This window comes from Loxodonta africana, chromosome 7 (genome assembly GCF_030014295.1).
Source record: "Loxodonta africana isolate mLoxAfr1 chromosome 7, mLoxAfr1.hap2, whole genome shotgun sequence".
In the NCBI taxonomy this organism is placed as follows: Eukaryota; Metazoa; Chordata; class Mammalia; order Proboscidea; family Elephantidae; genus Loxodonta; species Loxodonta africana.
This window is the reverse complement of record NC_087348.1, coordinates 93,830,925-93,857,479: the sequence shown is the minus strand read 5'-3', so window position 1 is coordinate 93,857,479 and position 26,555 is coordinate 93,830,925. Positions and strand designations below refer to the sequence as shown.

Sequence of the window (26,555 nt, the reverse complement as noted above, 5' to 3'; positions counted from 1 at the left end):
CCATCCTCACTTCCACAGAGCATTCTGACTGTATTTCTTCCAAGACAGACTTGTTTGTTCTTCCGGCAGTCCATCCTATACTCAATATTCTTCACCAACACTGTAATTCAAAGGCATCAATTCTTCTTCGGTCTTCCTTATTCATTGTCCAGCTTTGAAATACATATGACGTAACTGAACATACCATGGTTTGGGTCAGGCGCACCTAAGTCCTCAGGTGATATCTTCGCGTTTGAACACTTTAAAGAGGTCTTTTGCAGCAGATCTGTGCAATGCAATACGTCATCTGATGTCTTAGCTGCTGCTTTCATGGGCGTTGACTGTGAATCCAAGTAAAATGAAGTCCCTGACAACTTCAATCTTTTCTTCATTTATCGTGACGTTGCTTATTGGCCAGTTGTGAGGATTTTTTTTTCTTATTGTTGAGGTGTAATCCATACTGAATAGTCTTTGATTTTCATCAGTAAATGCTTCAAGTCCTCTTCGTTTTCTGCAAGGTTGTGTCATCTGTATATCACAGGTTTTTAATGAGTCTTCCTCCAACCCTAATGCCTTGTTCTTCTTCATATAGTCCAGCTTCTTGGATTATTTTGCTCAGCATACAGATTGAATAAGTATGGTGAAAGGATACAACCCTGATGCACACCTTTCCTGATTTTAAACCAAACGCAGTATCACCTTGTTCTGTTTGAACAACTGCCTCTTGGTCTATGTACAGGTTCCGCATGAACAACAACAAAAAAGTGTATGAACACTAGTTATTTGCCTAGACACTGTATTAAAGATCAAAAGAATCAAAATTAAGTCTTGCCATGGTCACAGGTTCTCATAATGTCCTTCAGGTTAAGACAATGAGTTCATTTCTGAAGGATCCAATCTTCTACATTAAATGAGTGTGATTCCTCAACTCTCAACAAAGCTCCCACTTTCCCCCCCAAAATCTGATAACTCTCTCTACATATATATAAGTAAATATTTGACTATATGAGTTAAATAAGTGCAAAGATGAGAGTCATGCTTGTCATTAAATGGCTTATTCTATTTAAAAGAAAAACTTGACCTTTCTAGAAAACACTCTGGATGCATTTAACTGCCTTCTAGCACATTATACAAAGGAATCAAGAATTTCAGATAATAATTTACATATAACGATGTCCATCACAGGATTATTTATATTGACAAAAAAATTGTAAACAACCTGAAACATTCAACAATAACAGAATAGTTAAATTATGGCACATCATTCGTAAGAACATTATACAGCTACTAAGGGGAGGAAGAGTTGAAAATACATTGAATGTCATGGGAAAATTATCAATGTTATATGCAAAAAAGGAGAAAAACTGATTATGTTAGATCTCAATTTAATTTCTTAATCTACGTAAGTACACAAACACATGTATACAAATAAATAATGAAAAATACATCTAAATTTTAAGACATTTCCCTGGATAGTAAAAATTACAAGTTTTTAATTTTCTTTGTATCTTTCTGTATTTTCCAAATTCTCCACAATGAGGGAAAGAGTATTATTTTTATAAAAACAATATATATTCAAATACAAAAACAGATAATGAGTACATATATATAGGGTATATATCTGAGACTGCCTCTCTACTTCTAGGAAAATAGGCTTTACTTGTATTGATCTAATCTGGTACAAGGCAGCTAAGTAATGAATAAGATATGAAACAGAGGCCTCTTGATATCTAGACATTCCTTTAAGCCATATGGTACTATGAATCCATATATAAGTAAAAAGAAACAAAAAACAAAACCTCAAGGTCATAAAAAGCTACCAACCAATGAAAAAATGATCAATTAAAAAAATTTTTTTAATTGAGTAAGTGTTCTATACTATTTAAAGACATTGTCAAGTAATAAATTATGATTTAGGTTTTAACTGTGTTATTTAAAATACCCTCTTAAAAGCTGGGATATGATGATTCTTTCCCTATGGTTTCACCTTCCTCAGTTTGGCAAACGCTGAGTTTTCTCACTTATACTTAAAAGTAGAGCCAAAATTAACAGCTTTAAATACAGCCCTTTATGCAAATACCATACCCTGCTTTGCTATTTTTTTTTCACTCCCTGAGTTATCAGCAATGTCAAATTACTGCCAGAAATTTCAATCCTTTGACTTTAAAATGTTAGAACAACTCACCTGGGTATACAAAATATGGCTAGTCTACAAAAATGGTAGACACTTCAAAAGTCCATAAGGCTTGCTTGATCGGATTTACAACATTTTAATTAAAAAACAATAATCAATGAAAATGGATGCCATGTTAACATTCCACTTCACACTCACAACCCAAATACTGCAGGAATTAATAAGCCAGTAAAAACCAGGTAAAGTTCTAATAATAGCAATAAATAGGCAGATAGTCAGCCTTCTCGGAGTAAAAAAAAAATTTCAAGTGAACAGCCAACATAAATGGTGAAAAGCAAATAAAGATATTTTTAATAAGCTAAAGTGACATTAGTAATTGAAATTATGAGATATGTTCCCTCAAACATAACTAGCTAAACAAATGTTAATTCTTCCACTACTTAGTTTGCGTGGCATTGGACAAGTCAATGTAACCTCTCTAAACCCATATGTATGTTCATCTGTAAAATGGGGATGATAACAACTACCTCAGAGCTATAAAAAAAAAAAGTCTAAATATGCTAACATATGAGAGAATACTTTGTCAATAAAAAATATCTTTGCAAGTGTAAACCATCCTCTTTCCACTCTGATTAAAAACAATTAAATGTTCTTTCTATTTGGAACTATCAAAAGTTGAACATGTGAATATTCAATGCTAGAATTAAAAAACTTAAATTCAGACCCTATACTTAATTACTAAACATAAGCACTAAATTAGATTTCTAAGCAGAAAACTGAGATCAAACAGAATCCTTCAACAGTGAAATGTTTTTTCCTCTTACTGAAGGTCACCTGAACCTTTAACATAATTCAGATATACCTACCAGAAACTATATTACTGCTAATTATCTTGCCCCCCAAGGTAGCTAATGATTTGGGCACTACTGTAATGATGCTACCACTGGTAGTTTTCACATAGGTTGCAGCTCCAGGGGTTGCAGCCATTCGACCTATGGATGGGCTCACTGTTGGCCGAGTATAGGTTGCCTGTGTGCCTATAAAAAGGGAAAAGCCAAAAGAGAATTTGTCATTGTTTATAGAAGGATGATAATTTGTGCAGTTTAACTATAATTCAGCATAACCTACATTGCTTTAACTTGAAAATGGAATTTCAAGGAGTCAAGGCATTAATTTATAATTTTATAGTCAGTTTTCAATGCACACAGCAAGAACTATATATAGCCAAGTCAATTTCAATTAATTTTACACATAAAATTTTGTGATGTGTTGCATCAAATTACTAACCCAAGAAAAAGTATAGCTAACTCTGTTCACTTCTTCCACTACCCTTCTTCCACTGGTTTAATGCCAAAATAAACTTAAATTTAATCATCTTTCCTGCCAGAGCATTTCCGATATTTGTCTGTTGCAGATTTTAAAGTCTCTGCATCTGTTTCATGCTGTCTCAGTGCCAAACTCAGTGTCAGCACTCAGGAAATAAGGCAGTATTGTTTGCCTAAAATTTTATAAATTTGTACTGCTTTATACTCTGCTACCTTCAAAATATATTTCCATCTTCTAAAGGGTTATTCCATCATTTTACTAGAGATTAAAGTTGAAGTTGCCAAGAACTGACAGGAATATTTCTCTCTAGTCTAAAAAGTTCTCTACTTACACATTTCCTCAACTCTAACTAACCTGTTAGAATATTTTTCTTCATGTCTCTGAAGAGATTTTACCCTACTATTTCTAGGACTTGTTCGTTTTCCCAAACAAGATTTAAAAACTAACCAGATGAGCCTGTTATAGTTTTTCATAAAACTAGTAAGTCATAAATATTCCTAAGCTGAAAATTATTAGTCTTGGAAAGAATGAGGAAAATAACAAAGATAGCACCTTCTTCAACTGAAAAATTTTCTTTCATGATACTGATTATTAGATTCAGAGGCTACTATGATAGCCATTTTCAATAAACCCAAGAAAAAAACAATGCTTTCAGCAAGTTATCCTGTGTTTAAAAAATATGATCACTACCCAAAATGGGAGAGAGGGGGGAAGAACATTAAGAAAATTAGTTTAAATTATTTACAAGCATATATCTTGAATCAGAAGAAAAAAGTGTAGTGCAAAGTAAATATGCTACAGCGATACACAGTTTGAGTCAGTTGAATTACAATGGAAAAAAAATTTCAAATTAAGCTTTTGTTTTAAAAGGAAAAACACTTATTCTAACATAGACATAGATACATTATTATTTTTCACTAACTTCCCTACCATGAGTAATCATATATACACAACACTGTTACCTTTGTGCCAATCAGAGAAAAGTTTAGGAGAAGTATGACAGAGAGATTCAATACCAGAAGAAATGTTTAAAAGCATAGGCTTTGGAGTCAGGCAGCTCTGGGTTCAAACCCTATGTCTGCTTCTTACTGACTGTGTGACCTTGGGCAGGTTACTTAAGTCTGTTTTGCTGATGAAAATGTAGATAATAAAGCATGAAGAGTTAAAATGCAATGTCTATACAGTCCTTTACATATTGGTCAATAAATGATAGCTTATAACTTGAGACAGGTATCATTTTACACTGTTTAGATTGTGTCATCTAAATAATGGTCCTCCTCAAAAAGTATGGTAAGAGTTACATTTAAAATAATAAAAAAAAATAGTAATGGCTAATTCTATTAGTAATTAACAGTAATAGCTACTGAGCATTGTGCTGGGGACTTTACATATCTGATTTCATTTAATACAATATCCTTATGGTATAGGTTTTATTATTTCACTTAAAGAGATGAGGGAAAAGACTGAGAGAGATTAAGTAATCTGCTCAAAGTCACAATGGGTGGTCCAATTTAAAATGTTCTGCACTGTCACTTTCTTGAGCATAGGCTGGTTGCTCTCCCATCTGGACACACAAAGGCATCCTGTACTTCCCTCAGTCTCAGTAACATTTATTGCCCTGTAATGTAATGCAAACTCTCAACCTCATCAGTTAGTACCTTGTAGGCTAAGACCATGTTTTCATTCACTAAACAAATCCTGACTGAGCACCTACTTACAGGCCAGCTCTGTATGTTATGTGGTGAATAAAACAGGCATTTGTCTCATCCTCATGGGGTTTATGGTCTAATAAGGAGGATATTAAACAAATCACCAAACAATTAGCTTAGTAATTAGAAACCGTAGTAATGCTATAAAGGAAAAGAACAGAGGATCATGAGAAAAGATAACAAGACAGAGCTAATTTCAACTGGGGAGAGAAAGGTCAAGAAAGACCTCTTTAAGGAATTACCTCATTAATTTTTATATCCCCAGTGTCAAGCATGTTACTGGTATAGAGAAAGTGCTCAATGAATGGATGATGAATAAATGGGGTGATGCTCAGGAAAACTTACCAGTAGGAGTGGTTACCAGTTTAGTTGTCATAATTGCACCATTACTGCTAACCACCATTATAGGGGAATTACTACTGGTGGGCAGAGTTGCTGTCACTGGTTTGGGTAAGATTTTACTTGGTTGAACCTGTTGTGTGATGATTTTAACACCTTTGAAAGAAGAAAGATAAATCTCAGTACAAATTATTTTTAAAAACTTGTCTCTTATACCAACCCAAGAGGGCAGTAGTCTTATACATTTACTCAGTCTTACCTAAACAGAGGCTTTTTTCATACACATAAAACTCTTTAACCTTTTTTTCCTCAAATCCCTGTGTTTCCTAATTGCTCTCAATATTACACAACCTATTAACAAAGTTCTTAAAGGGAAACCTTTTTTTTTTCCTTTGTCTATGATTGGGTCATACAAGAGATTTCAAGTCAAATAAAACCTAAAGGTAGCCATTAGACCTGAACTTTTATAGGCAAATCAATTATCTGCCCCATGCAAGTACTTGGGATGAAAGGACAAGGATAAGAAGTTAAAAACAAAAGTTAATGTATTTTCCATAGTCTCTTAAATTATAAAAGCTGTTGAAAATTATAAAGAGCAAAAACATTTTCTTTTTGAATCTTTAAGTTGCTTCCTTTAAAAAATACTTTTGAAAGCTCACTTTGTCAAATACAGAATACAAAATAAAGGATACATTGTAACTGTACCTACATAAAATATGCAAGTGGACAAGAACTTCACAGCAATGTGCAACAATAAAAGTGTTAGGGTGCTTTTTTTTTTTCCACATTTTCAAAATTTTTATCTAAAATGGTATATTTGTTACATTGACTTTCCAAATACTAAGTTTAAATATTTTATGCTAACTACGAATTTACGTATTAATAATTGGTAATTAAGGAAGAAAATTTTCGGTAACACTTTTCCTTCCGCTAATTTCACTGAAATAATTCATGGGATAGAATACGTTGCTATGGAAAACTGAGAATTATATGACATTTTTGGACAGTGACTTAGATTGAGACATTAGGAAGAAGACAAATCTATTTACTTAATTAAAAAAAAAAACCCATACCCATTATCATCGAGTCGATTCCGACTCATAGTGGCCCTATAGGACAGAGTATAACTGCCTCATTGGGTTTCCAAGGGGTGTGTCATGGATTCGAACTGCTGACCTTTTTGGTCAGCAGCCGAACACTTAACTACTATGTCACCAGGGTTTCCATTTACTTAATAGTCTTATACAACGTTAAACTTCTAATAACCAATAAAAAAAATTAAAATTATGACATAATTAGGCAAGTTACTTAATCTCTGTGACTCAAGGGCAAACAGCAAATGAATTATCTATTAAAGAAAATCTATGAAAATTCAGTAAGTCAAAGACTGTAGTGCTTGAAACCAAGACCTTTCACTCTCCTCTCCCAGGTCACGGAGGTGAAGATTATGCTCCAGAGTCAAGAATACAGGATCCCAGTGTGCAAAAGCAAGTGTTAAGAGTGCTGATGTTATAGATTTTTTTCTAAGCATTTTCAAACATTTTATTTACAATGTTATATTTGTTACATTGACTTCCCAAATGTAAAATGTTAATTTAAAAGAAAACTTCTGATGCTAACTACTAGTAATTGGTAACTGAGGAAGGAAATTTTTGGTAGTACTTTACCAAACACTTGGCAGGGTCCCAATCAGAGGGGTTTTTCCCCAGGAGCAACAGGACTTCAGCATTTCTCATCTTGCTTCATGCTACCTGTTGCTGAGGCTAAGTCCTAGGGGGGTATATCTGAGAGGTAGGGGTTTCCCTCTTCCATTCAGCCCCCATTCATGGAATGGAGGCTGTAACTTGGGTATGCCACCAACGAGAATACTGAAGTCTTGACAACTTTGCCCCAGCTCAAAGGGCAATGGCTCCATGGAAGAAGAGGCAAACCAAGAGGACCTCAGGCTACTGGCCCCAATCCAGAAAAATGCTCAAATCCTAGAGTGAAGGTTTCATTCAGAGAGAAGCTTGCCATTTTCTCCACCCACAGCTCCCAAAGAAATTGACTTCATTTACAACAGAACACTAAGGGCATTCTCAAGAACAGAAGAGCGCTGGAAGGCAATGGGAGAAGATTTGCGGATTTAATGAGGAACAGTCTAGACTTTGTAGCAAGGAAATAAGGCAAACTGGAAGGAGCCCTCCTGAGTTCAGAACATAATGATAAAAGGACCACTCTACCAGGAAGACATAACATTTCTAAATATGTAGGCACCAAATGATAGATGTCTCAAAATACATGAAACAAAAACTGAGAGCTGTTTTTAGGGTGTTGAAATCCAACAATTAGAGTTGGGGACTTCAACATCCCAATCTTATCAACTCAGAGAACTACTAGGCAGCAAGGATATAGAAAAAAATGAACAACACAATCAACCAACAGGATCTAATTGATATATATAGAATATTCCACCCAACAACAGCAAGATAGACATTTTTCAAGTGTCACAGAACATTCACCTGGGTCAAAAGGGGGAAAAAAGGGGGGGATTGGGGAAACAGAAGGGATGCAGATTGGAAAGGAAGAGGTAAAACTGTCCCTATTTAGAGATGATGTATTGTCAATGCAGAAAATCCTAACGAATCTATGAAAATACTTATAGAACTAATAAAGTAAGTTCGGCAAGGTCAAAGAATATATGATTAACACTATTTCTGTATACTAACAGGGAACATGTGGAAACTGATATTAAAATCACAATACCACTTACAATCACTCCAGGAAAATGAAATACTTAGGTATAAACCTAACAAAACATGTGTTAAGACTTGTATGCTGAAAATTATAAGACACTGATAAAAGAAATCAAAACAGACTTAAATAAATGTATTAGAAGACTCTAACAATAAAAATGTCAATTCTCAAATTGATCTATAGGTTTAATGTAATTTCTAGGAAAATCCTATCAAGGTTTTAGTAGACATATACAAGCTTATTCTTAAATTTATATGGAACGGCAACAGAACTAGAATAGCTAAAATAATTTTGAAAAAGAATTAACTCTACCCAATATTAAGGCTTACTATGAATTGACTCGATGGCAATGGTTTTTAATGGGTATACAGGTAGTCCCTGACTTATGGTGGGGTTCCATTCCAACGACTTCATTGTAAGTCGGTTCTGAAGTAAATCAAATATCTCTTTTTTTTTTTTTAGTTTTCACTTATTATTACCTTTTATTATCAGTATCTTTATAAATCCTTGTAACAATGAAGTTGGAGTCATTACAACTATCAGGCACGTGAGCAGATCAACTGTCATTAGAGTTGAACACTGTGCAACTTTCTATCCATTATGACTCCCAACACCACCTTCACTGTAGACCAGGACATAGTCTGCTATACGACAGTGTTTTGAAAAATAAATGATAAAATTGAACATTTGCAAGTGAACATCTGAGAATGATAACATCTGCAAATCACATGCTACAACACTATGTAGTACATATTACTAATGAAAAGATGTCCAAAAAAAAAAAACCAGGTGGTTGGAAGTATGGTTCGTTGTTACTCGAATACATCATAAATGGGGACTACCTGTATAGCTACAGTAATCAAGACATTGTGGTATTAACAGAGGGACAGACAAATAGAACAATGGAATAGACTACAGAACCCAGAAACAGACCCACACAAATATTCCCAACTGATTTTTGACAAAGATGCAAAAGCAATTCAACAGAGGAAGGATGGCCTTTTCAATAAACGGTGATGAAGCCATCTGACATCAATACATAAGAAAATGAGCCCCTAAACCTCATACCTTATATAAAATTAACTCAAAATAGGACACAGACTTAAACGTAAAACTATAAAACTTAGAGAAAAGAATGTAGGAAAAAATTTCAATACCCAGGGCTAGGCTTATAGTTGACACCAAAAGCATTTTTCATAACAGGAAAAATTGATAAATTGAACTTTATCAAAATCTACACTAGTGAATAAAATCCAGCCCTATTACTGTCATTTTGTTACACATATTCCTTCCCTAACTATGATGGTGAGATTTCTGAAAACCCAGTACTCTGAAACATAGAATCCAAATAATACAACAGGTTATGTCACATGGCTTATATTAGCCATAATAAATTTTGTGGAATTAATGTAATTTATTATACCCTCCTTACTAGAAACTTTTCAGGATCTCCCACTCCTGCTGTTGCAATGAGATGATTAAAAATTCGTTGTATTTTCTTAAAGATGCTGAGCATGTTAAGAGACTTCTTAATTTTCCTGTGTCTGAACTTCTATTCTACCTGCCTTTCTACTCAATACCCTTAGGATTTTATGACTTACAGAAACAACTCCCACCTCTGAGTCCCCACTGTGCTGGAGATGCTAAATAAACTGCTAAATTGACAACTTTATACCAAGCTCATAATATTAGCCCTCTAACAAAAGGCTCTCCAGACCAATTTTTCCACCGCACACTTTCCATAACCCCAATTATGTCTTGGAGGATGGTTCTAAAATTTGGGTTTATTTTATGGACTTCCTTTATCCCTCCTGAGACTTCACTGGAAAAAACTCTTCCTGTTCTGCAAGCTGCTTTTCTTCCTTTTCTATTCCCAAGCCCTAGTTCTCCCTACATACAAGTATTTCCAACAAGAGAGTCTCAAATTATATTTTGGAACTAAAACTTTGGTGCTTGAGGAAATATATATGGAAGTAAATCCATACAGATTAGCAGTCTTCAGGGAACTGTCAATTGGGGAAGGATGACTATGTCTTGTAAACACTTTCCAGTTACCTGACTCCTGTTTGATTTGGATGGTGGGCTTGATACCAGGTGGCAAAGGAGACTGCTGAGGCTGTTGCTGATGAGATACTGGAGAAGGTTGGGCCACCTGCTGCTGTGTCTGTTGCGGCACTTGATGTAACTGCTGCTTAGGAGACTGTTGATGCTGTTTAGGGAACTGAGCAAGAATCTGAGTTGGTGCACTCACTAAGCTTTTGGGGGAAGGAAGTCTGGTTGAGGCCATTTTGATTGCTGATGTAGACACACCTGTAGAAGAGTAAGGGAAAGAGAACTTAGGAGTAATGTACAATTAAAGTTACTTCTGGTTACTGTAGTAGATAATTGCTTAAAAGCTAAATAAATCAATAAAAACTACGACTTTTGAGCACCTAGCAAGTGCCAGACATAATGAGTGGTTCTTTATATATTTGATATCTAGTCCTCAAACTCGCAAAGGAGGCCTTATTGCTCCCAGACTCAAAAAAATTAACTGATTTTCCCTTGATAAAGACCTAAACTAAAAGAAACAAACTATCAGGCAGGATATTCACAAATTTGTTTCCCAATAGACTTTCTGTTAGAAAATGCAGGTTCTCAATGTCAATAATATAAACCAAACAGGCTAATTGAGTTCTAAATCTTATTTGTAATATATTTTTTTAAATACCACTTTTCAGGTTCTAATCAGCCAATTTAAACATGGCACCAGATAAAACAACTCACCTTTTGAAATCTTTAGCATGACAAGGTAGCTTTTCTCTATCTCACTGCCAATAATCCACAGGTTAAAGTCATTTCATGTGAACTCAAACTGAGTTGTTAAATAATTATGTGAAATGTATGTTAATGGACATAACAATATATCCATAGCAAAAAAAAATCTCGATATAAGGTTTCAAGACTTTTTTTCTGTGCAACATTAATACACAAGCATGCATAAGTAAGGAGTACTAGTAACTTTCACTAAAGATGCATGAGCTTCAGAGAAATTCTTCCGTCTCTCACAGATTTTTCATCTGTAATCTTCTTACAGTTCATCAACTATCCAACAGGTCTATTATCTGTCAATAAATTAATATATCTAACAGAAAGAACCTGGAATATAATTCACTATATGAATTTTTTGAGCACTGTTGAAACAATGAAAGGAAACTGATAAATAACATAATTAACAAATACCTACAGCATATTATTTCACATCTTCCTCCACCACACCCCATGACAATTATCTTGCATTACAAAATTTTTTTTAAATAATACTAATATCATATCCTCAAGCAAAATGTCTTTGGAGAATGATGAAGATGGAAAAAACCTTGAGAAGTCACTCTGGCTCTCTGGGCTTCAGCTTCCTCATTTGTTGAATTTTTCCTACAAATCTCTAAAGATTACTGTGTGGATGAGGTAAGATCAAAGACTGAGGGACATTTAGAGAGGAGACAAAAGGCACAATAGGAATTGCCTGCAGATTTTTATAAATTTAGGACGGTAAAGGTAATCTCCATGGTACACACTAAGAAAACTTCTTTAAAAAATGTACAGAATAGCAAATGAGAAGGGAATCAAAATGATTCAGCATAAAAAAAATCAACTAAACAAAACAAGGAAGAATTTGATTAAATAAGGGACAAAAAAGGTGTAAGACATGCAGAAAACAAATAGGAAAATGGCAGAAGTAAGTCCTTCTTCATCAGAAATTAATTACAACTGGACTGAACTCGCCAATCAAAAGGCACTGATTAGCAGAATGGGTAAGAAAACACAACCCACCTATATGTTGTCTACAAGAGACCCATTTTAAATCAAAAGATACAGACAGGGTTTAAGTGAAAAGTTGGAAAAAATATTCTACATAAACAGAAACCAAAAGAGTCAGGGTAGCTATATGAATCAGATAAAATAAGTGAAAAACTGTTATGAGAGATAAAGAATATTATACAATGAGAAAAGGATCAATTCATCAAGAAGAGATAGCAATTAAAAATATTCATGCACTTAATAGCAGAGCTCAAAATAGCTCAAAATATGTGACGCCAACACGGACAGAACTGAAGGGAGAAATAGACAGTTCTATGATGATAATTGGTGGCTTCAACGCAAAGCTTTCAATAATGGATAGAACCATCCAGACAGAAGATAAGCAAGATAATAAAGGATCTTGACAACACTATAAACCTACTAGACCTAATAGATATTTATAGAATACTTTACCCTACCCTACTACCCTACTACAGTAGGATATATATTCTTCCCCAAAGTAAATGGATCATTCTCCAAGACAGACCATATGTTAGGTCACAAAATAAGCCTCAAATTCTAAAAAAAATTATACTCATATGAAGTATTTTCTCTGACCATAGTGGAATAAAACCAGAAATCAATAATAAGAGGAAAACTGGAAATTCCACAAAAACGTGGAAATTAAACAAAACACTATTAAACAACCAATGGGGTAAAAGAAGAAATCATAATGCAAATCAGAAAATACAAATAAAAATGAAAGCACAACATACCAAAACCTATGAGATGCAGCAAAGGCAGTACTGAGAAGGAGATTTATAACTATAAACACCTACACTGAAGGAGAACAAAGAACCCAAATCAATAACCTAACTTTACACCTTTAGAAATTAGAGAGGGAAGAAACAAAGGAAGCCCAAAGAAACTAGAAGACAATTAAGATTACAACAGAGATAAATGAAATAAGAAACAAAAGAGAATTAAAAAAAAAAAAAAAAAGAAGCTGAATTTTTGAAAAGATCAAGAAAACTGACAAACTTCTAGCTCCACTGATAAAGAAAAAAAGATACTAGTAACTAAAATCAGGAATAAAAGCAGCAATATTACTGCTGACTCTGCAGAAATTTAAAAGATTATAAGAGAATGCTATGAACAATTGTATGACAATAAACAAGATACCAAAAAAAACAAACCCAGTGCCGTCAAGTTGATTCCGACTTCATAGCAACCCTATAGTACAGGGTGGATCTGCCCCATAGAGTTTCCAAGGAGCGCCTGGCAGATTTGACCCGCTGACCCTTTGGTCAGCAGCCATAGCACTTAACCACTACACCACCAGGGTTTCCAATAAACCAAAAACCAAACCAAGCCCACTGCCGTCGAGTCGATTCCGACTCATAGCATTTCCAATAAGCTATATAAAACAGATAAATTCTGAGAGACATACAAACTACCTAAATTGACTCAAGAAGAAATAGAGAGCCTTAACAGATCTGTAACAAGGGAAGATAGAAACAATAATCAAACTTCTTTCAACATTCCTATTTGCAGGTAATACGATACTATACATAGAAAACCCAAAAGATTCCAAGAAGAAAACAGTAACTATTTCTCAGAAATGTAAGCTATAGGGCAGGTGGTTTATGCAATTCATGGCCAAAAGATTGAGCAGTCAGGCTACAGAAGTTCTGGTAATAAACAGGCTTTTTTTTGTTCCCAAAAGACTCCACAAGAAAACTACTGGAACTAACAAAGATTCAGCAGAGTGGCAGGATACAAGGTACACACACAAATATCAATGGGATTCCTATACATCAATAAAGAGAACTTTGAAAAGGAAATCAGGAAAACAATACCATTTATAACAGCCCCTAAAAAAACAAAATACTTAGGAATAAATCTAACCAGGGATGTAAAAGACCTATACAAAGAAAACTACAGAACACTACTGCAAGAAACCAAAAATGATCTACATAAATGGAAAAAACATACCATGCTCATGGATTGGTAGACTCAACATTGTGAAAATGACAATTCTACCCAAAGCAATTTACATATATAATGCAATCCCAATCCAAATACCAACAACATTCATTAAAGAGATGGAAATCAATAACTATATGGAAAGAGAAGAAACCCTGGATAAGTAAAACACTATTGAAAAAGAAGAATAAAGAGGACTCACACTATCTGACCTCAGAACCTACCGTACAGCTACGGTAGTCAAAACAGCCTGCTACTGGTATAACGAAAGGTTCATTGACCAATGGAACAGAATTGAGAACCCAGATGTAAATCCATCCACCTATGGTCATGTGATCTTCAACAAGGGCTCGAAATATATCAAATGCGGAAATGTCAGTCTTTTTAACAAATGGTACTGGCAACACTGGATGTCCATCTGCAAAAAAATGAAACAGGAACCATACCAGACACCACACACAAAAACTAATTCAAAATGGATCAAAGATCTAAATATAAAACCAAGAACTATAAAGATCATAGAAGGAAAAATAGGGTCAACGTTAGATGCTATAAAACACAGCATAAATAGGATACAAACCATAAGTAACACATGAATTTTAGAAGACAAGATAACTGGGATATTCTAAAAATTAAACGATTATGCTCATCAAAAGAGTTGACCAAAAGAGTAAAAAGAGAACCTACAGACTGGGAAAAAAAATTTGACTACGACAAATCCATATCAGTCATACTTGCTAAAACCAAAGACAAAGAATCCTGAGAGCAGCTCGAGAAAAACAAAAAGTCACATACAGAAGGGAAACAATAAGTCTAAGCTCTGAGTATCTGGCAGAAACTATGCAGGCAAGAGAGCAATATATAAAACCTTGAAAGAAAAAAACTGTCAACCAAGAGTAATATATCCTGCAAAACTCTCATTCAAATATGATGGTGAAATTAGGACATTTCTGGATTAACAGAAATTGAGGGTATATGTAAAAACCAAACCAAACTTAAAAGAATTATTAAAAGGAGTCCTTCGGTTCAGAACAAACAACATCAGACCACAGCCTGAATCTTGGAGGCAAGATCATACCAGACAGATACCAGCCTAGGAAATGAACTCTCAAGGACTATTCAAAACCAAAAGGTTTACAACAGTGAACCAGACAAGTTAATCTATAAATGACAACAACATCAGATCAATAAAAGAGGCAATAAATGGTATAAGTATACAACTTTCTAACGGAGAGGAAAGCAAGGTGATACCAAGTAATAATAGACTGGTTCAAATCTAGGAAGAGAAGGGTAAATTTCAAGGTAACCACAAAGAAAGTTAACAAACCTACTCGTCAAAATGAAGAAGAAAAACAAAGTCTCAGTAAGCAAAAAATCTATGAAAACAAAAGAAATGAAAAAAAAATCAAAAACAAAAAGAATTCACACAGGAGAGTAAGAGGAACAAAGAAAAGGTCAGCACCACAAATAAAGCACTACAAAATGATAGCAATAAACTCGTACCTATCAATAATTACACCGAACACAAATGGCCTAAATGCACCCCTAAAGACATGGAGAGGAACAGAATGGATTAAAAAAATAGGATCCATCAGTATGCTCTTTAGAAGAGACACACCTTAGAAACCAAGACATAAATTTATTAAAAACCAAAAGATGGAAAAAAATATATCAAGCAAACAGCTACCAAAAAAAAGCAGGAGTGGAAAAACTAATCTCAGATGAAATAGACTTACAACAAAATCTACCATAAAAGACAAAGGAGGGCACTATATAATCATTAAACGGATGATCCATCATGAAGACATAACCATAATAAATATCTACGCACCCAATGACAGGGCTCCAAAATACATTTAAAAAAAAAAAAAAACCCTAACAGCACTGAAAAGAGAAATTGACATTTCCACAATAAACAGTAGGAGACTCCAACACACCACTCTCAGTAAAGGGCAGAACATCTAGAAAGAAACTCAACAAAGATACATAAGATCTAAAGGACACAATCTGCCAACTTAACTTCACAGGCATATATAGAACACTCTGCCCAACAGCTGCAAAGTACACATTCTTTTCCAATGCACATGGAACGTTCTCCAGGACAGACCACATCTTAGGCCACAAAGCAACCTTCAGCAAAAGCCAAAACACTGAGATAATACAAAGTATCTTCTTTGACCACAATGCCATCAAAGTACAAATTAACGACAGAAAGACTACGGAAAAAAGAAAAAGATCGATTACATGGAAAATGAATAACACCCTGCTTAAAAACCACTGGGTAATAGAAGAAACCAGAGATGGAATAAAAAAATTCCTAGAATCAAATGAGAATGAAAACACATCATACCAAAACCACTGGGAAGCAGCAAAGGCAGCGCTCAGAGGTCAATTTATAGCAATAGATGCACACATCAAAAAAGAAAGGGACACAATCAAAATGTTAGCTATACAACTCGAACAAATAGAGAGCGGCAAAAGAAGCTCACAGCCACTAGAAGAAAGGAAATAATAAAGATCAGAGCAGAAATAAATGAAATAGAGGAAGAATCTACAAAACCTAAAGTTGGTTCTTTGAAACAATCAAAAAAATCGACAAACCACTGGTCAAATTGACAAAAGAAAAACAGAAGAGGACGCAAATAACCCAAATAAGAGATGAAATGGAGGATATTACAACAGACCCAACTAAAATAAAAAGGATAACAGTACTATGAAAAACTATACTCCAACAAATTTGAAAACCTAGCGGAAATGGATAAATTTCTAGAAACACACTACCTACCCAAGCTAACACAAAATAATGTTGAAAATTTGAACAGATCCATAACAAGAGAAAAGAATGAAAAGGTAATAAAAAAAAAACTTCCCCCCCAAAAAGCCCTGGCCCAGATGGCTTCACTGGAGAATTCTACCAAACATTCAGAGAAAAGCTTACACTACTACTACTCAAACTATTTCAGGGCACAGAAAAGGAAGCAATACTTCCAAATTCATTCTATGAAGCTAGCATAATCCTGATATCAAAACCAGGCAAAGACACCTCAAAAAAAGAAAATTACAGACCAATATCCTTCATGAATATAGATGCAAAAATTCTCAACAAAATTCTAGCCAATAGAATTCAGCATCATCAAAAAAATAATACACTACAACCAAGTAGGACTCATACCAGGTATGCAAGGATGGTTCAACATTAGAAAATCAATGTAATCCACCACATAAATAAAAGAATCACATGATCATCTAGACTGATGCAGAAAAGGCACTCAAACTCCAGCACACATTCCTGATAAAAACTCTCAATAAGTATAGAAGGGAAATTCCCCAACATAACAAAGGGCATCTATACAAAACCAATAGCCAACATCATTCTTAATGAAGAGAGGCTGAGAACAGGAACAAGACAAGGATGCCCTTTATCACCATTCTTATTTAACATTGTGCTGGAAGTCTTAGCTAGAGCAATATGGCAAGAAAAAGAAACAAATGGAATCCAAGTTGGTAATGAAGATGTTAAACTGTCCCTATTTGCAAATGACATTATACATAGAAAACGCAGGACTCCACAAGAAAACTACTGGAACTAATAGAAAGATTCAGCAGAGTAACAGGATACAAGATAAACATACAAAAATCAGTTGAATTCCTATACACCAATAAAGAGAACTATGAAAAGGAAATCAAGAAAACAATACCATTTATAAAAAAAAAAAAAAAATTAATAGCCCCTAAAAAAAAACTAAATATTTAGGAATAAATCTCACCAGGGATGTAAAAGACCTATTCAAAGAAAACTACAAAACACTACTGCAAGGAAACAAAAATGATTACTTAAGTGGAAAAACATACCACGCTCATGGATAGGTAGGCTCAACATTGTGAAAATGACAATTCTACTCAAAGCAATTTACAAATACTATGCAATCCCAATCCAAACAACATTCTTTAAAGAGATGGAAAAACTAATCATTAACTTTATATGGAAAAGGAAGGAGCCCTGGATAAGTAAAACACTGTTGAAAAAGAAGAATAAAGTAGGAGCACTCACTCTACTTGACCTCAGAACGTACTATACGGCTATGGTAGTCAAAACAGCCTAATACTGGTACAACAAGAGATACACTGACCAATGGGACCGAACTGAGAACCCAGATGTAAATCCATCCACCTATGGTCACCTGATCTTTGACAAGGGCCCAAAGTCCATCAAATGGGGAAAAGACAGTCTTCTTAACAAATGGTGCTGACAAATCTGGATGTCCATCTGCAAAAAAATGAAACAGGGCCCATACCTCACACCATACACACAAACTAAATCAAAATGATCAAAGGCTTAAATATAAAATCAAAAACTATAAAGATCATAGAACAAAAAACAGGGTCAGTGCTAGAGGCCTTAATACACGGCTGTAACAGGACACAAACTACTACTAACGAACAACACACAAACTTCAGAAGATAAGCTAGATAACTGGGATCTTCTAAAAACTAAACACTTAAGCTCATCAAAAGACTTCACCAAAAAGAGTAAAAAGAGAACCTACAGACTGGGAAAAAATTTTTGGCTATGACAAATCTGACAAACATTTAATCCCTAAAACCTACAGGAAAATCCAACGCCTCTACAACAAAAAGACAAATAATCCAATTAAAAAGGTGGGCAAAGGAAATGAGCAGACACTTCACCAAAGAACACATTCAAGTGGCTAAAAGACACATGAGGAAATGCTCCGAATCATGAGCCATTAGAGAAATGCAAATCAAAACCACAACGAGATGCCATCTCACCCCGGCATTACTGGCACGAATCAAAAACACCAGAAAATAATACATGTTGGAAAGGCTGTGGGGAGACTGGAAATCTTATGTGCTGCTGGTGGGAATGCAAAATGATACAACCATTTTGGACAATGATACAACACTTCCTTAGCTAGAAACAGAAATACCATATGATCCAGCAATTCCACTCCTAGAACTATATCCTAGAGAAATAAGAGTCATCACGTGAATAGACATATGCACACCCATGTTCACTGCAGCATTGTTTACAATCGCAAAAAGATGGAAACAACCTAGATGTCTGTCAACAGAGGAATGGATAAACAAACAATGGTACATATACACAATGGAGTACTATGCAATAAAAAAGAACAATGACCAATCTGTGAAGCATCTCAGGACATGGATGAATCTGGAAGGCATTACAATCACAAAAGGACAAATACTGTATGAGACCAATACTATAAAAATTAATGAAAAGCTTTACATACAAAAAGGAATAATCTTTGATGGTTACAAGAGAGGGGATGGGTGGGGATGGAAAAACACTAAATAGACAATAGATAACTGATAACTTTGGTGAAGGGTAAGACAGTACACAATACTGGGGAAGCCAGCACAACTTATCCAGGGCAGGGTCAAAGAAGCTCCACAGACACATCCAAACTCCCTGAGGGACCAAATTGCTGGGCCGAGGGCTGTGGGGACCATGACCTCGGGGAACATCTAGCTCAACTCGCATAACATAAGTCTATAAAGAAAACGTTCTATATTCTACTTTGGTGAGTAGTGCCTGGGGTCTTAAAAGCCTGTGAGTGGCCATCTAAGACACTCCTCTGGTCTCATCCCTTTGGAAGCAAGGGAGAATGAAGAAAACCAAAGACACGAGGGAAAGATTAGTCCAAAGGACTAATGGACCACAACTACCACAGCCTCCACTAGACTGAGTCCCATACAACTAGATAGTACCTGGGTACCACCACCGACTGCTCTGACAGGGATCACAATAGAGGGTCCTGGACAGCGTTGGAGAAAAACAGAACAAAATTCTAACTCACAAAAAAAGACCAGACTTACTAGCCTAACAGAGACTGGAAAAACCCCAAGCGTATGGACCTCGAGACACCCTTTTAACTCAGTATTAAAGTCATTCCTGAGGTTCACCCTTCATCCAAAGATTAGACAGGCCCATAAAACAAAACAAGACTAAAGGGGCACAACAGCCCAAGGGCAAGGATGAGAAGGCAGAAGGGGACAGGAAAGCTGGTAATAGGGAACCAAAGTTGAGAAGGGAGAGTGTTGACATGTCATGAGATTGGTAAACAATGTCACAAAACAATATGTATACTAACTGTTTAATGAGAAGCTAGTTTGTTCTGTAAACCTTCATCTCAAGTACAATAATGGAAAAAAAAAAAAAAAAAAACCTTCCAACAAGGAAAGTCAGAATAAGACGGCTTCACTAGTGAATTCTACTGAATATTTAAAAAATTAGCACCAATTCTACTCAAACTCTTCCCAAAAAATAGAAGATGGAAAATTGACTAACTCATTTTATGAGACCTGCATTACTCTGATACTAAGCCCAGATAAAGACACTGTACGAAAACTCTAGATCAATACCCCTTATGACATAGATGGAAAAATCCTCAATAAAATTCCAGCAAACTGAATCCAATAACATATTAAAAGAGTTATATAAAACAACCAAATGAAATTTATTCCAGGAACGCAAGGTTGGTTCAATGTAAGAAAATCAATCAATGCAATAGATCACATTAATAGAATGAAGGGGAAAAAAAACACATGATCATTTCAATTGACACAGAAAAAGGGATTTGACAAATCTGAACACCCTTTCATGATTAAAAACTCAGCAAACTAGGGATAGAAAGTGTCTTAGGCTGGGTTCTCTAGACAAGCAAAACCAGTAAAGTGTATAAACACATGTATAGAGAGATTTATATCAAGGAAACGGCTCATAAGATTGTAGAGGCTGGAACATCCCAAGTCTGTGGATCAGGATAGAGGCTTCTCTCGATTCACGTAGGCTGGTGAACCCAACACTGGCAGGTCAGAGAGCAGGGCTCTTGCTCACAGACTGTGAAGATCAACGAATCCCAAGTTTGGCAGGCAAGACCGCAAGGCTTCTACTTATTCATGTAGCTGCAGGGGCTGGCGAATCCAAGATCAGCAGGTTGGAGGACAGGGTTCCCACACACAGGGTGTGAATATCGACGAATCCTAAGATCGGCAGATAAGCTGACAGCTCATGTCCCAAGAATCAGAGGTCAGACGAACAGGAGGCAGCCGCACGATCCAGAGCAAGCAAAAAGCCAGAACATCTGCTTATATTCAGATGCAGGCCACACTCCCCTTCAACTGATTGGCTACTCACAGCAGATTCCATCACAAGTGTGATCACATATAAACACTGAGAATCACAGCCAAGCCAAGTTGACACACAATCTTAACCATCACAGAAGGGAAACTCTTCACCATGATAAAAGGTATTTATGAAAAAAACACAGAGAATATTACACTCAATGGTGAAAGACTGAAAGCTTTCCCCCTAAGATCAGGAACAAGATGAAGATGCTGCTTTCGCCACTGCTATTCAGCATTGTACCAGAAATCCTAGCCAGGGCAATTGGGAAAGGAAAATAAGTAAAAGGGATCTAAATCAGAAAAGTAAAACTACCTTTATTTGCAAATGACATGATGCTACATTTAGAAAATCCTCAAGAATCCACAAGAAAGCTACTAAAAAAAAAAACTAATTAATTCAGCAAAGTTGCAGGGTTCAAGATCAACACAAAAAAATCATTTGTGTCTCTATACCTCAGCAATGAACAATTTGATAAGGAAATTAAGAAAACCATTCCTTTTAAAATAGCATCTGAAAGAATAAAATACCTAGGAGTAAATTTAACCAGGAAAGTGAAAGATTTGTACAATGAAAACTATAAAACATTGACGAACGAAATTAAAGAAGATCTAAATAAATGGAAGGACATTCCATGCTGATGGACTGAAAGACTTAATACTGTTAAGATGTCAATACCACCTGAAGCAATCTATTGATTCAATGCAATCCCGTCAAAATTCCAACAGCTTTTTGTAGAAATGGAAAACCAATCCTCAAGTTTATACGGAATTGCAACAGGCCTGATAACAGCCCAAGCAATCTTGAAAAAGAAGAACAAAGTAAGAGGAATTATAGTACCCAAAATATACTATAAAGCTACAGTAATTAAAACAATACGGTACTGGTATAATGATAAACATACAGAACAATGGAATAGAATTGAGAATCTAGAAATAAACCCATACATCTATGGCCAATTGACTTTTGTTAAGGGTACCAGATACATTCAGTGGGGAAAGAATAGCCTCTTCAACAAATGATGCTGGGACAATTGGGTTTCAATACGCAAAAGAATGAAGCTAGGCCCATACCTCACACAACATACGAAAATTAATTCAAAATGAATGCATGACTTAAATATAAGAGCCAAAATGATAAAACTTAGAAGAAAACATAGGGGTAAAGCTTGAAGACCTTTCTTTAGGCAATGAATCTTTATAAACGATAAAACACAAACAACAACAAAAAAATGATGAATTGGACCACACCAAAATTAAAAACTTTCCATTGCATCAAGGGACACTATTAAGAAAATGAAGAGACAATCGACAGAATGAGAGGGAATATTTGCTAACCATATATCAGATAAGGGTTTAATATCTAAAATGTATGAACTTAAAAATTCCCTGTGGCCGTCGACTTGATTTCAACTCATGGCGACCCTACGGGACAGAGGAGAACTACCCCATAGGATTTCCAAGGAGCAGCTGGGGGATTCAAACTGCTAACACTTAACCACTGCACCACCAGGGCCCCAAAATGTATAAAGAACCCTTAAAGCCCAATAATAAAAAGACTAACAACCCAATTTAAAAAATGGGCAAAAGACATAAATAGACATTTCTCCAAAGAAGATATATAAATGGCTAAAAAGTACATGAAAGGATACTCAACATCATTAGTCATTAGTGAAATGCAGACCAAAACCACAATGAGATACCACTTCATACTCACTAGGATGGCCACTATCAAAAACAAGTATTTGTGAGGTTGTGGAGAAATCAGAACACTCATACGCTGCCGGGGGGAATGTAAACTGGTGCATTTGCTATGGAAAACAGTTTGGTGGTTTCTAAAAAAGTTAAACATAGAAATACCACATGACCCAGCAATTCCATTCCTAGGTATATAACCAAAAGAATCCAAAGCAGCTACTCAAGAAGACATATGTACATCAACGTACATTACAACATTTTTTACAACAGCTAAAATGTGGAAAACAACTCATGTTTATAAAAAAAAAAAAAAAAACTGTGGTATATACACACAATGTAGTATTATTCAGCTATAAAGAAAAGTGAAGTTCTGATACATGCCGCCATGTATGGATGAACCTTGAAAAACATTATGCTAAGTGTAATAAGACAGACACAAAAGGACAAATATTATATAATCTCACTTATAGGAAATATCTGGAATGGATAAATCCATCAATACAAAAGAAGACTGGTGGTTACCTCAGGTTAGGGGGAGCAGTAGGTGACGGAAAAAAATAGCATCATAATGTCTACTTAAAATTGGCAAATTATATGTGAATTATTCCTCAATAAAGACGAAGAAAGAAAAACGCCGTGTGTTTAAGCGGAGGGGAATAAAAGATACATAAATGTAATAACATTACACTGCATTTTGTCTTATACCCACAGACGCTAAAGAATTTTAAAAAACAGATTTGAAACACTTGATTGATTAAACAGTAAGCCATTCAGCTGCGTTTTGTTTTGAATCCTAGGAATTAGCACTTTTTTTTTTTGTAAACACAAAAACTTTACAGTGGCAAGACACTAGTGAAACACTCAAAGATGGTATACTTCAGGGAGATAAAATATGTCATTAGCAAAATCCACCAAAAAATTTCAACCCTGTGATTTGGTAATCCTGCTCCTGAGAGCTGGTTCTAATTAAAAACAAGGGTCAATTAAATTCACAAAGATGTTTACTACAGTTAAATCTATAACATTCAAAACTGGATATACTCTGAATGTCCAAAAATAAGTGAATAACTTTATACAGACACAAACCACATTTTAACTAACATCTTTTTTGGTATTAGCAGCATCAAACTTAAAACCACTCAATTAAAAATGATCTTCTCGAAACATTAACAGTGTGCGTAATATGCTACCTTTCATCTAAGAAAGAGGAAAAATATAACCTACATATTTATTTATGTGTTTAAAAAAAGTAATAATAAATAAAAGCCTTATTAAAGAAAAGAAAAGGGGGAGGAGCCCTGGTGGTGCAGTGGTTAAGAGCTCAGGCTCGACAGTTCAAATCCACCAGCCACTCCTTGAAAATCCTATGGGACAGTTCTGCTCTGTCCTATAGGGTCACTATGTGTCAGAACTGACTCAAAGGCGATGAGATTGGTTTTGGTTTTTTTTATAAGAGAAGGACACAATACAGTGAAGGATTTATGGATAAATGCAGATTTTGCAGAACACGTTGTTTTGAAGATTTGACTTTGGAACTATAAATATTTTACACAATTATAAGCAAAGTAAAAAAATTTAGGGAGACAGGGCCAAGACAGCAGAATAGCCAGACGCTTCCTGCGATCCCTCTTACAACAAAGACCCGAGAACACTACTGAAACTATTATATTTATGACAAGCTAAGAGCCCTGAACATCAAAGGAAAAGTTAGAAAATGGGCTGAGCGGCAGGCAGAGGGAGAGACGGTTCAGAAACGGAGAGGAGTTACCGGACCTAAATCACTGGGATCCCTCTGGTACCATTCCTGGGAGCGGCTGCGGCGGGCCGGTGGTAGCGTTCAGCCACAGCTGCCTCAGGAAGAAGCAGCCAGCCACACAGCCTACTCACACCTCCGGAACCAGAGAAGAACAGCGATCTCAGCAAAAGATAATTACTTGTGTATATTTTACCGTGCCCCCAGCCCCCAAGCCGGCTTCGGTGGCTGTTGATTTCCCTGGGCCTGAAATAGGCCGTGTTGAGCGCCTGGAGCCATTGTCCCAGCCTTGGGGTAGGAATAAATTCACAATTGGGGGATAAGATAATTTGCCAGCTCCACTAACGGGGAGCCCAGGACACAAGTGGCTGCTGTCCAGGAATAAATGGTCCCTGCACTTTGAATACCTTTCTCCCCTGCGTGGACCTATGTGGGCTTATTTTAGGAGAACAGGCCCTTGTTGGCAGACTGCAACCGTTTCAGCTGTGCTGTGAAATGGTGGGTGTTTGATATTTGACACCATTTTGCCTATTAAATAGGCTCCTCACCTACCCACACCAGGGACATAAGGACTGGTGGCTCCACTCAGGTCACCCAGCCACTGGTGACAGGGAACCAAGGATAACTGGTACCTCCCAGTCCTCACTAACAAAAGCACTGGGTGCCCATGACCCACCCACCTGTATGCTCTACAGCACAGGGATGCAATTTCCTCACAGACATTCAAGGAACAGTTCTCAGCCCCCTGCCTCATTCAGAGCATGACCCCCTGCTGCAACCAGATACTGGTACCTACACCAATCACCCATGCCCCTCTAAGACTGTAGGACAGAGCCTGTACCACACACTAGATGACCAGCTACCTGCACACCTCAGCTGAATTCACACAAGAAAAGTGAACGGACTCCCAGAGTGATGTACCTGGTAACAGCTCTAGCCATCTGGTGACAGAACGTCAGAGCTTCAGAGGCGAAAATAATCAGGCTAGCTCACTCAAGTAACCCATTTGGACATACCAAAACAAAACAAAGCAAGAAGCTAGAATATAGTAAGCAAACATAAAATAAACTAATACAATAACTCATGGATGGCTTGGAAAAAACAGTCAATAAGAAGTCACATACAGAAACAGACCATGATCACCTCAACAAGCTCTCAAAACAAAGAATCAAAGGATCTTCTGGATGAAGGTGCTGTCTTGGAATTACCAGATGCAGAATTCAAAACATTAATATACAGAACTCATCAAGACATCAGGAATGGAACTGGGAAGGAGATCAGGCAATATGCAGAACAAGCCAAGCAACACACCAAACCCAAAAAAACCAAACCCACTGCTGTTGAGTCGATTCCGACTCGTAGCAACCCTATAAGACAGAACTGCCCCGTAGAGCTTCCAAGGAGCACCTGGCAGATTCAAACTGCCGATCCTTTGGTTAGCAACCGTAGCACTTAACCACTACACCACCAGGGTTTCCCAAGGAACACAGAGATAAAGCATTTGAAGAAATTAAAAAGGCTATTCTGGAACATGATAAAAAATTTAATAAGCCGGAAAAAGCCACAGGCGGACAGCAATCAGAAATTCAGAAGGTTAACAATAAAATTACAGAATTACACAACTCAGTAGAAAGTCAGAGGAGCAGAATTGAGAAACTAGAAGGCAGAATTTCTGAACTTGAAGATAAAGCACATGGAACCAATATATTTGAAGAAAAATCAGATAAAATAATTTTTTAAAAAAATGAAGAAACCTTAAGAATCATATGGGACTCTACCAAGAGAAATAATCTACATGTGATTGGAGTACCAGAACAGGGAAGGATAACAGAAAATGCAGAGAAAATTGTTGAAGATTTGTCGGTAGAAAACTTACCTGATATCGTGAAAGATGAGAAGATATCTATCCAAGATGCTCATGGAATTCCACATAAGGATTTTAAAAGAA

The 26,555-nt window shown here is 36.0% G+C and overlaps 1 protein-coding gene across 15 annotated transcripts in view; it reads right to left on the bottom strand.

The window, feature by feature from the left end:
• EMSY (EMSY transcriptional repressor, BRCA2 interacting) overlaps positions 1-26,555 on the bottom strand; it is a 107,665-nt gene that overhangs the window by 30,831 nt on the left and 50,279 nt on the right. For all 15 annotated transcript variants that reach the window (XM_023538900.2, XM_010599564.3, XM_010599566.3 and 12 more), the window contains 3 exons: positions 10,279-10,533; positions 5,494-5,643; positions 2,980-3,150 (listed from right to left, as the gene is read on the bottom strand). In XM_023538900.2, coding sequence (XP_023394668.1) covers positions 2,980-3,150; positions 5,494-5,643; positions 10,279-10,533 — 576 coding nt within the window. The remainder of the gene's footprint in view (positions 1-2,979; positions 3,151-5,493; positions 5,644-10,278; positions 10,534-26,555) is intronic.